The 12,602-nt window shown below is 44.1% G+C and overlaps 1 protein-coding gene across 2 annotated transcripts in view; it reads left to right on the top strand.

Annotated features, from left to right (window-relative positions):
- The first annotated feature begins 3,166 nt into the window (after window positions 1-3,166).
- Window positions 3,167-12,602, top strand: part of FSTL1 (follistatin like 1) — a 54,495-nt gene continuing 45,059 nt past the window's right edge. For both annotated transcript variants that reach the window (XM_021070306.2, XM_084991170.1), the window contains exons 1-2: window positions 3,167-3,263; window positions 3,425-3,481. In XM_021070306.2, coding sequence (XP_020925965.1) covers window positions 3,261-3,263; window positions 3,425-3,481 — 60 coding nt within the window. In that variant the 5' untranslated portion in view covers window positions 3,167-3,260. The remainder of the gene's footprint in view (window positions 3,264-3,424; window positions 3,482-12,602) is intronic.

Genomic DNA, 12,602 nt, shown 5'->3' on the forward strand with positions numbered 1-12,602 from the left:
GGTAAAAAATAATACTTATTTTATGGGGTTGTTGTGTAGTTTAAATAATGCCAGTGACTTTGAGCATGTTTTCTCTACTTGTTGGCCATATAGGATTCCTTTTTTGAGAAATTGCCTGTTCATGCCCTTTGCCCTTTTTCTATCGAGTTTCATGTCTTTTTCTTATTGATTAGTAAGGGTCAGATACATATTGCAGTTATGTCCATTTTATTTATTTTTAATTTTTGGGCCACACCCATTGCATAAGAAAGTTCCCAGGCCAGGGATCAAATCCAGGCTTCAGCTGTCCTATGCCACAGCTGTGGCAACACCAGGTCCTAAAACCACTGAGCCACAGCAGGAACTCCCAGGTATATCCATTTCAGATACTGAACATCTCCTTTTAATCTATCACTTTTCTATGGTACCCTTGATTAACAGGAATCTTAAATTTTGATATAATCAAATTGATCAACTGTGCCTCAAGTTGGAGAAAATAAAGATATGAAAAACAATGTTTATGCCCTCAGCAAGTTAAAATCTAGCAGAAGACCGACAACTATATGAACAAGTGTTAGACATTCTATAAGAGTATACAATAAGATGCCAAGTTGTAAGTCTATATAATCAACTATTAACCTTGGAAAAGTACCCAAATTTTTCTCAGCTTCAGTTCCCTTACTAGGTAAGTAGAAGCGATTTTTTTAAAAAATACTTTTCAGTTTGTTGTGATGGTTAAATAAAATAAGACATGGCTCTCTTGTTAGTACCTGGCACATAATACCCACTGCAATTCAGATGCAAAGCAGATCCATGAAATAATAATGGCTGCCATTAACAGAGGTCTGCTACCTGCCTGGCACTTTCTATAAGATATTATATTTAAATTTTGCAACCCCTTGAAAGGCATTATTGCTGCCATTTGTCAGATGCAAAAACCTAGGTTCAGAGAGCTTAAATAATTTGACAAAGTCACACAGCTAGTAAATGGTGGCAGCAAGATTGAAAGCCAGGTTTGCTTGACCTCAAATGTCTTGTGCTTTCCACAATGCCAAGTTATTGTCAAAAAAGTTGCTAGAAAAAGTAATGAAACTTTACTTGGGTGCTGAAAAAAAAAGAAGACAAAATTTGAATAGGCAAAAAGAGGAAGGAGGAAAGGAGACCATGCCAGGTCCTGAGGGGTGCAGTTCATGTGCCAGGGATGAAAGTATTGTGAGCTATTAGAGGGCAGAAGCAAAATTTGTACAACATCATGTCCTTCAGTCCCACAACAGAGCCGGGACTGGGTAGCTGGCAGAGTGATGTCTATTTGCTACCTATCTTATTTCCATAACAAGGAAGCAGGAATGCATTGTTCGACTTGTGAGCTTGAAGGAGGAAATAGGGATGTGTCCTTCTGACCTCTCAAGTTTGGGAAGCAGTCCAGCCCCAGGAAGCAGGTTTTCTGCTTTTCCAGAAACTGTAAAGCTGCAGTCAGTTTTATACAAGCAGACTCTCCAACTCTGTCTGTGACTGGTAGGGTATGTTTCATTCTGGGGTGAAGGACAATCAGCAGATCCTTGTCCCTGCAGATCTAAAGCCATAACCACCATTCTGGTTTAAACCAGGGACAAAGCTGCCATTTTGCTCACTGCCAGTCTGACTCCTGCAGCTATCTCAATGGATTCTGAACTTGAGTGGGCAATATGTGTGTTATTTGAACCCCCTAAGACCACAACAGCAGGCCCTCAACAAATCATGGTAAAAGAGTGAATATGACAAGTTCAGAGGACAATGAGAAGGTGGTCCAGTTTGAGCAGAGGACATATAAGTAGCTTAAGTAAGGTTAGATGGATAACTTACAAGAAAGGCTTTTGGATTTGATGTGGGAAAAGAGTGCTGAAAGTTTCTGAGCAGGGGAAGAGCATAAGGAAGACTTTATGTAGTGAGAATACAGCAGTGGGCTGCAGTGGAGACTGGAGGAGGAGAACCTGGAGCTGAAGGGCAACCAGAGGTGGTTTCTAGAATTCCTGAGTGAGGGAGGATGAAGGTCCAGCCTAGGGAAGTGGAAATGTGAATGGAGGTGAAAGGATGAATGTGAGATATCAAAGGGAAAACTGCCAGAATAAGGTGACAACTGCAATCTGAGAAGTGAAGATAATTTTTGGAGGCACCACTTTAAAAGATGTAGATGAGCAAGCCTGGAGGCTGGTGGGAAGTGGGGTTCAGCCTTGGGCATATTAAATCTGAGATGTCAAGTGGATTTGCTCTGGCACCTCGGACACTTTACACAGGATAGGAAAGAAGCCACAGTTGGGAGCAGTTTGGGGAATCAACATCATCACAGAGGCAGCACACATTTGAGGGCCTCTGGGAAGAGTTGATGGAGATGTAAAGCATGAACATGGAGGGTACTTGGGATGACAAGGTGGGAGTGGGAACACTGGTGAAAGATGGACAGAGGAGAGCAAAGAGACAGTGGTCACTCCTGGACTGGAGGGAATGATGGGATGATGCTGCTGGCAAACGCTGGAATCAGGATCTTCTCAGCAGAGGAACACCGGCTTGCACCTTACCCCTCAGGAAATCCACAGTTGAACCCAAAGTAGCTTTCCTCAGGCAGGCAGGTCTTCTGGGCCCTGTACCCGCTTCCTCGCGCTCTTGCGACAGTGACTCCCTGTACCCTGAGCTGTGCGGGTCCCTCTGCACCTCTGGCACTCTACCAGCCTAGGGGGCGACTCCGGTTCCCCAGGCTGCAGGGCCTTTTCCCCCAGGTTACCGCCCCAGTCGATGCCGGACCCCCGGAGGCACCGCCCCACCTGGTCACCGCCGCAGCCCGCGCCCGCAGCCCTCCCGAGATGCCGCAAGCCAGCGGCCTCTCCCGGGAGTGAGGTTTTGGCTCTCCCCCCCCCCCCCCCCAAACACACCTCCTCCGCCTTTGTTGCAGCGTCTCCCGGGACACCTCCCTCTGCCTCTGCCTCTAAGTCCTGGGGGCCGAAGAGGTGCTAAGCTAGGGGTCTGGCGGGAAGAAGGGTTCGGTGGCGCCAAGGCGCTCACGGGCTCCCGGTAGCAAGGGGTTGGGAAGAGGGAGCGGAGCCGGGAGCCGCGGGGGCCGCTGCAGCAGAAGGGGGAGGAGAATGGGGAGGAGCTGGGGGGCAGGCAGTCCGGGAAGGAGGGGTCTTAAGGGGCGGCGAGCCCAGGTCGGATTTCCTCTGAGGCTGGCGATCCGCGAAGCTCCCACCTTCCCTTAGAGCTCGTTGCAGCCTCCCTGCCCCGCGCCCTCCAGAGACCGCGACGGGACCATGGTGAGAGGAGGGTGTGCGGCGCGGAGCCGAGCTCACTGGCCCGACCCCTCTGGGTGGCCGAGGGCTGCCGGGCGGAGGGGGCGAGCCTTTGGGACTCGAGGAAGTTTCCGGGGTCGGCATGGGGCCCGGTGCCTTCAGTCTCGCTCTTCTCTCTTCCGCAGATGTGGACACGCTGGCTCGCGCTCGCGCTGGTGGCGGTCGCCTGGGTCCACGCCGAGGTAGGTGAGCTTCGGAAGAGGTCCGAACTCAGGCTCAGGGGCCACTGGGGTCTGCGGGTTGCGCGGGCTGTGCTTGCGTTCTCGGGATGCTCTCCCCGGGTGGGACTGGGAGTTTCCATCCGCCGGGTGAGGGGGGCGCTCAGAGCATAAACGCTACTTAGGAAACTTAAACCTTAAAATCAGGCAAAGTAGTTTGGGCCGTAAGCGGGAGCCCCACGGCGGCTAATATGGAGGGAGAGTGGGGAGAGGGAGAGAGGACGAGCTGGGCGGATTGGGACGGAGGCGGCGACAAGAGTGCGAGCGGAGTTCAAAAAGGCGCCTGAGTTCTTTCCTTCACTTAAGAGGAAATTGAGACGAGTCGAAGACTTTTCCCTTTAGAGTCTGTCTCCTGGAGTGGGGGGGCGGGGGTGGGCTCGCTAGAGATTCATCTTTTAGAGGGCAAGTTTTTTTTTCTCTTATATGAAGTAAGATTTTTTTTTCTTTGTAAAGTGCCCTCGGATTTTGTGTTATTGTCAGAGCCAAATAATGGCCTTTTAAAATCTCAATTTTTTCTAAAATTAATGTTGTGCGAGTATGAGCGATCCATTACTCTGCTTTTTGAGGGCTCTGCTTTTCCAGTCAAAGTATTTCAGCGCTTTTTTGGTAATGTTTTCTTTTCGACTCAAGTGACCTTCCTGAGACACTACAAACAAACCAACAAACCCTTCACTCACAAGCCCCTCCATTAACTCAAAGGTTTATGGACAGAAAATAAACAATTCTAAATTCCCTGGGCTCTAGTCTCCAGAAAAGTGAGGTCAGAAACCAAACATTTGATAATTATGGCAGGAAATGTGGAAGGAATTAAAAAGCATGAGGGAGAAGAAATGGAATGTACATTACAAAAGAAATAGCTCCCTGGTGGGTGGTTATTCTCCCTCTTTGAATTTTTTTCTTTATATTACAGTTTAGCCCCACCCTTAGTATCACAGCTTGACTGCCCAGAAAAGTCATAAAAGCCTGCTAGGTTTTCACAATGTTAAAAAATGCACATTATACTGAACTCTCATTAAATTCACTGCTACATTGTTGGTTGAGCTGGAAACACTAGCTGTTTTTACTCACAATGAAATTAAAAAGAGCTAATTTTTTTTTTGGATATCTACTTTGTGTTGTAATAAAACTCCGTTTGAATGATGAGGAAACTGAATCAGAAAGGTCACATAATTTCTCTAGTGTCCTAAGTTGTTAAATGGTAGGAGTGAGATTTGAACACAGTCTGGCATCAAACCCCAGGCTCTTAAACACTACCTCGCACAAAGGCTTCATATCTACTATGTACTTCTTACATAGCAGACATCGGCTGGGTTGCATGCATCATTTCTTTTAAAGCTTCGCAGAAACTCGTAGGGTCAATTTTATTATCCACATTTTACAGAGGAAGAAACAGGTTTAGGGAGATTAGGTAACCTGCCTAAGATCACACACCTGGTTAGTTCTGGGGAAGGATCTGAATCCTGGTGGAGCTCATCTTGAACTCCAGATCTGCTTCTAATGCATTTTGTTTTCCAGGGTTTGAGTTTGAGGGCAGAGCCTTCTTCACTGGCTGATTTATCCCGGCTTAGGAAACACCCTTCCATCCCTCCTATTGCCCTCAAAAGGCAGATGCAGTCCATTGATGGATGAGGTGAATCCCTGGTTTGTTTTACTGAGATTTAGGAATTGCCAGCTAGTGTGTGAAATCGCTCTGTGAACTGGAAGGCAAATGTGAGGAATGAGGAGGCTGTTGGTTCACTCACCACAAGGTGGTGTGGCCCAGGGTCTGGATCTATTCTCTGAAGCCCTTTGCACTACACCCCCTCCCCCCAGTGCATTGCAGGGAAAAGCTTAACCCTCATAGGAAGTTCTCCCAACAGCAATTTCCTGCTTGAGGTAGAGCAGAGTACTCTCCCAGAATTCCCAGGCAAAATCCGTGGCGAAAGAGGGGAAATCAAGAAGTGCTGAGGCATGAAAACTGAGGGAGTGGTGCAGAAAGAAGGCTGTGAACTCAGGATATGTGCAGAGTTGGAACAATGTAGGTTTCATTTCTTGACTCCAGATTATTAAGGATTATTTTTTTAATTCAATCTCTTGGTGTCTGACACTGGTAACATTTGGCAAGTTTTAATCCATATTTTAATAATAATATGCCTTTAATTATTCATGAAAAGGTAAATTAGCCCTAGCAATTTGGATATTACTCTAAGTATTTTATCATGTGGGTGATAGTGCTTGCAGGAGAATTTTTTTTTCCCCGTATTAGCTATCACAACATATAGCAAATAAAACCAAATAATGGTATTTACTGTCTTTATTGACATGAATCCGCTTTAGTAGACTTTAGGGCTAAAATTTACAAATACCTATTGAACTTTTAAGATGAAATTTAAAAAACAAAGTTTATTTTGGTGCTTTTTGCTTTAATATAACACAAGCACAAGGATTTAGTTCAGCATGTTTGTTTTTTTGTTTTTTGTTTTTTTGTCTTTTCTAGGGCTGCACCCGCAGCATGTGGAGGTTCCCAGGCCAGGGGTCTAATTGGAGCTGTAGCCGCTGGCCTACACCACAGCCACAGCAACACCAGATCTGAGCTGCGTTTGCGACCTACACCACAGCTCATGGCAAAGCAGGATCCTCAACCCACTGAGAGAGGCCAGGGATCGAACCTGCAACTTCTTGGTTCCTGATGGGATTCACTAACCACTGTGCCACAACGGGAACTCCGAGGATTTAGTTCAGCATGTTTTAAAAGAATATCATAGCACAACAAATGATGTTGATATTTGAGGAAGCCAAGCCTTTGGAATAGTAGTAGACCTCTAGAATCAGAGGTGTCCCAAACTTGAGAAAAGGTTGTTGTCATCATTATTAATGCCAGTCTGTAAATCTTGTTTGGTTAGATTTAAGAAAATATTAGTAAATCTCATTAGGGAAAGTATTATATTTTGAATGTTTTCCGTGGTCTCTTACTTACTTGGCCCCTCGGGGGTGCTTTTTTGATTGCTTCATCTCTTTATTTTTGTTTTAATATTCCAAACAGCCTCCATCAAAATTCTGTCCCATCTACCATAGCTCACACCCATATGCTCTTTAGAGTCTCTGCCTGAGAGGGGGTGTTGGCTCATATCTCTTAATAATCATATATTACCATCTAGTATGGATGAGGAATGGGGGTGGCCACAACAGAGCAAGCTACCTCTTTTCAGATTCTGTTGGGAGGGGGCTATGTGGGCCTGCTCATTCTCCCTCACCCATCTGCCACCCATCTGCCTCCCATCGAGAATTTCTACAGTTTCCTGAGAGGTTTGGGTAGTGGAGGCTGGAAGTTGAGAACCCAGGTGTTCTCAAGGCATGTGCTCTTGTGTTTCAGTAGGTGGGTCTGAGTCTGCTCTTAACACACAGGCTGGAGGACACTCCATGGTCCAACAGCCTGCTTCCAAAAGACAGTCTTGGCAAGTTCCCAAGCATACTCCACTTTCCCTTGGTGGTTGTCTCTGCTGGCCCTCTGATTTCCAACATCCCAGGTATATAAATTCATCACGATTAAGTCACAAGTGCAGGGGACTTAATTCACAAATCAGAATGCTCATTCCAGTAGGGGAATACTTAACCCACAAACTGTGAGTGCATCACTTAAAATAGTAGTAGCAAGAACAATAACATCATGCAGATATGCAAGAAGATTATTAGAGCATTGTCTCTCTGAAGCCAGATTTCTTAACCTAATTTATACCCTGTTATCAACATACAGTTAATCAACCACAAGGGGTATTATTAGCTGATATGGGATCTCCTCTGTATTCTTTAAAATCATTCCAACAGTGGATCCAGGCAGGCCTAGACTGTGATTTTTTGCCACATTTTTCCTTGATTTTCCCCACATCCTCTGCTTCTTGAAATTACCGCAAAACTAGGATTTTAATATCCATCTTGTACATTAACCACTAAAATAGTCTCTTGTTTCTTTATCCTTTGGCAAATAAACTCCTTGCTGTGATTCTGGAGACCATTGTTAGATGTTGGGATGTTATATCAGAAACTCTGCTGAAGAGCCAAACCAGATAGATAAGCACCCTGCAAACTGAGGTCCTGGATATTGAAAATGTCTTTGGAAAGGACATGTCACGATTCCCCTAGAAGTCTGTGGATTGGGTAAGGGAAAACAAGAGTCCATTCTCAGGCTCAGAGGAATGCATTTGAGAGGAGAATGCATTTGAGAGGAGCTATGACGTGGGGGGCATGGGCTGCTATGTCCCAAAGAAGAAAATAAAGTCTTCAAAGTCAGTGAGGCAGGAAGGGACATGTTTTCAGGAGAACAGAGAAAATAAAGGATTAGCTGTAAATGCCAGTGGTCGCACATGGAGAATTGAAAATATGGTGTCTTTTTCCTACTCCTAATAAGTGGACAGACATTCAAACAGAAATTCCCCCTAGTAGCTACACATACTATTAGCTTAAGGATGCCAGATATTATAGGATAGAAAAACAGCTTAGACTTAGATGGGTTCATTTGGTAAGCTAGGTGACTGATGTCCTACAGGTCAAATGCATACTTTTTTCTAAGGGGGCGTCATCTGTCCCCTGTGACATTGGCATGGGCTGTGTTCCTCAGGCCTTCCCCTCATGGTACCCATCAGGCACTATTCCCTGCTGCAGGTTGAGCATGCCCTACACAGAGGGCAGTCATGGATGAAGTGCACGACATTGTCTGTAACCTTGGCTTGTTTATAATCTAACAGTGGGCCATTAGATTTAAAATGTGGCAGTTGGAGTTCCTGTCGTGGCTCAGCAGTTAGCGAGTCCGACTAGGAACCCTGAGGTTGCAGGTTTGATCCCTGGCCTTGCTCAGTGGATTAGGGATCCAGCGTTGCCATGAGCTGTGGTGTAGGTTGCAGACTCGATTCGGATCCCACATTGCTGTGGCTGTGGCATAGGCCGGTGGCTGCAGCTCTGATTGGACCCCTAGCCTGGGAGCCCCCATGTGCCGCAGGGGTGGTCCTAGAAAAGACAAAAAATAATAAAAATAAAATAAAATGTGGCAGCTATAATATATAATATTATAACTACATGATGAACAAATATCTTCACAATTATCATTATTGCTTTTTTTACATCAACATAGGACTTCCTGTCATTTTTAAAGTTCTTTTACATTAGTACAGTGCACAAATCTTTAATGTATAGCTTGATGAGCTTTTACATATGGATATACCCATGCAGCCACCAGGCAATCAAGCCTGAGAGGGCTGGTGCTATGAATTCATAGTAGGGAGGCTATGAATTCAGGGTGTGCAGTTACAATGGAAAAAGTGAGGAACAGATATGATCAAGGTTATGTTTGATCACTTGAAGATCGTTGTCATTTAATTAGTCCAAGCTCTTGATGTCTGGCCCCACTAACATTTGGCAGACTATTAATTTATGTTTTAACAATAATGAACCTTTAATAATTAATGAAAAAGTAAATGAACCCTCTCCATATGAGACTTGCAATTCGGATATTCTTTTAAGCATTTTAACTTATAGTTAATTGTGCTTGCAGTAGAAAATTATTTTCCTTGCTGGATACAAAAATGTAGTAAACACAGTTAAATACAGTCTTTGTTGACATGAATTTATTTTAGCAAAGTTTGGATCAGCTTTGGGAGAGCTGACTTGACTCTTACAAATGAATATTCTAGGGCTCAAGATAATCTACATTGAGGAATTAAATCAAGGAAAGAAACTCAAATAATTCTATTTGACCACTTTTCCCTTGTCATTATTACTTTTAAAGAGACTACATAAAATGCCTATCACGTTATTTATGAACGCTAAAAACTTAAAACCTACTCCATTTCTAACAATAGGAGAAGAGTTCAAAGTTAACAGCAATATATGACACTAAAAGTTAGTTTTATAAGAAATTTAAAGCTCTGGCAAATGATTATGATTTAATTTAAAAGTAGAAATCCCCCATTACAAAACCCTATCCTACAACTGTGTAAAAATTTATAGAGAAGCATGACAAGATGTCTTAAAAGCCATCACAAGGATTCTGTGACATCTCACCTTTTTCAAGGAAATTATCCTCCTAATATATGCTATTTTTAAAAAAATTTTATGGCTGCACCCACACCATATGCAAGTTCCCAGGCTAGGGATTGAATCCGAACCCCACGCAGCTGTGGCAATGCCAGATCCTTAAACCCAGTGCGCTGGGCTAGGGACTGAACCTGCATCTCCACAGCAACCCGAGCCGCTGCAGTCAGATTTTTAACCCACTGTGCCACAGCAGGAACTCTTGCTATTTTATTTAAATTAAAAAGTTAGTGTTATTTTCTGATAAAATATGGAAAAAAAACATGTTCATAAAAAGCCTAGAAAATATAGAAAAACTAGAATAAAGAATAATGACCATAATTCCACCACCTAACGATAAACTAGCCCTTCATCCCTCCTTTCAGAAAAGTTATCAAAATCATTTTCAGATGTGTTACTAGACACTATAGCCAATGAAAATGAATACCTCCAAACACTATGCACCTGCAGAAATGGAACAAATACATCATGCATATCACCACTACCCTCTCTCTTACCCATGACAGACATGGCTGATCAGTTCTAGAATTCTGACCTGGAGAGGTTAGAAAATCCTTCTCAGCAATGGTAGCCACTAGCAATCTGTGTCAGAAAAAAAGACATTTGCCATTTTTCTGGAAAAGTCAATTCAATTTGATAAACATTGGTATATCCTTAGCCAAAATTAAGATTACTAGAGGCAGAGTTTGGGACTATATAAAACAAAGATAGCATGGGGTAATAGGTGACAGAATGGGGGTAGCAACTGGATGAAAATGTCAAGAAAACAGCACTTTGTTCCTGGCTCAAACTTCTAAGTTCTTTTTTCTTTTTAGGGTTGCTCTGGTGGCAAATGGAGGTTCCTAGGCTAGGGGTTGAATTGGAGCTGCAGCTGCCGGTCTACACCACAGCCACAGCAACACAGGATCCGAGCCACATCTTTGACCTATACCACAGCTCAGAGCAACATCAGATCCTTAACCCAATGAGCGGAACCAGGGATTGAACCTGCATCCTCATGGATACTAGTCAGATCTGTTTCCTCTGAGCCACCATGTGAACTCCCAAGCTTCTAAGTTCTGCAGCTGAATCTGAACATTTAAAAACATAAGCCAAACTCACTAATGTTGACCATCAACAAAAATATGAGAATTTTCTTGGCTCTTCTGGTGGAGTAAATAGTTGCTCTTGGAACTAAGAGCTGCTGCTGTCATAGCAGCTTCTGCATTAGCAGCGCTCTAGCAATAACCTACTAATAGAAAGCTCTTGGGTAGTTGGAGTACAAAATATATTCTATAAATCTGCATTTTCTGCTGTGGTTGGAGGTTTCCATGTAATCTCTTCACAGACTTTTTATATGCTCATTTGGAAGCCATTACCAACAAGCTATTCCCAGGGTTGTCTAAATTTATGACCTTTAAAATGTTTCCTGTGTAATCTCAGACACTGTGACCAACTAAGCTGTTGCCAAAACTAGTCTTGTGACACATGGCAAAAGCATGACATGTCACAGGCCCAGTTGATACATATGCATGACATGGGATATTGGCTTGAATTGGCTTGAGGTGAGGAAAATGTCTCTCTTTCTCTTTTTATTACTTTTTATTATGTTCAAGATTTAAAATCCTGTAATCCTGCATCTGAGGTGAAATTTATCTTTTCTAGAGTTCCCAGTGTGGTGAAACAGGATCACGGCTTCTCTGCACTGCCAGGACACAGGTTCAGTCCCTAGCCTAGCACAGTGGGTTAAAGGATCCAGCACTGACACAGCTGCAGAGTAGGTCTCAACTGCAGCTTGGATCTGATCCCTGGCCCTGGAACTCCATATGACGCTCGGTGGCCAAAGAAAAAGAAAAAAGAAATTTGTCTTTTCCCCCACAATCTATAATTCTCTCCTTCAGTGATAGTAAATGAATGCAATGTATTGATCTACAACAGTGCCAGGCGTTTTATGCCAGTCACTCTGCACATATGCTGCTATTAAGAATAGTGTGAAACGAGTTCCCGTTGTGGCTCAGTGGTTAATGAATCCGACTAGGAACCATGAGGTTGCAGGTTCGATCCCTGGACTCACTCAGTGGGTTAAGGATCTCAGCATGGCCGTGAGCTGTGGTGTAGGTTGCAGACACGGCTTGGATCCTGCGTTGCTGTGCCTGTGCCATAGGCTGGCGGTTACAGCTCTGATTGGACCCCTAGCCTGAGAACCTCCATATGCCATGGGTGTGGCCTTAGAAAAGACAAAAAGACCCCCCAAAAAAGAATAGTGTGAAACTAAAAGTACCGTGGAGTTCCCATCATGGCTCAGTGGTTAACGAATCCGACTAGGAACGATGAGGTTGTGGGTTCGATCCCTGGCCTTGCTCAGTGGGCTGATGATCCGGCGTTGCCGTGAGCTGTGGTGTAGGTCGAAGACATGGCTTGGATCCCAAGTTGCTGTGGCTCTGGCATAGGCCGGTGGCTACAGCTCTGATTAGACCCCTAGCCTGGGAACCTCCATATGCTGCGGGAACAGCCCTAGAAAAGGCAAAAAGACAAATAATAATAATAATAATAAAAATAAATAAATAAAAGCAGTACCGTAATGGTCCTTATTCTGGATGAGCAGCTACTATCATAGCTACTGTGCAGCACCAATGGACCTGGCCATTAGGGGACCAAATCCATAGCATTCACAGAAATCATCATCCCCTTCCTCACGTCTTACAGCTGGTGCAGAAATCCTAACATGCAGCTGTGGGATGCATGCCCTTTCAGAATTTGACAGGCTCTAATTGAGCTGCTGGGGCCATTTTCAAGCTTGTTTACCTTGGCCACTTTGACCAGTCTGTCCAATAGGTGGCAGCTTTCTGTGTGGAACTCCATCTGAAATCGTGTCTATTCCTGGAGTGCTGGAGCTTTTCTTCCATTTTCCATGTTTATGTCACTCAACCTCCACTCCAGAAAGAGTTCCTTTCTTCCTTCTCTTCCCTTGCTATATCTGCGTGTCTTACCTTCTTCATAGAACCTCCATATTAATAAGAAGAACGTTATAAAATAATCAGAG

The sequence above is a fragment of the Sus scrofa genome, chromosome 13, assembly GCF_054392235.1.
Source record: "Sus scrofa isolate SSC_HxYL_T2T_F1_AM1 chromosome 13, Sscrofa_HxYL_maternal_Yorkshire_Landrace_v2.0, whole genome shotgun sequence".
Lineage (NCBI taxonomy): Eukaryota > Metazoa > Chordata > Mammalia > Artiodactyla > Suidae > Sus > Sus scrofa.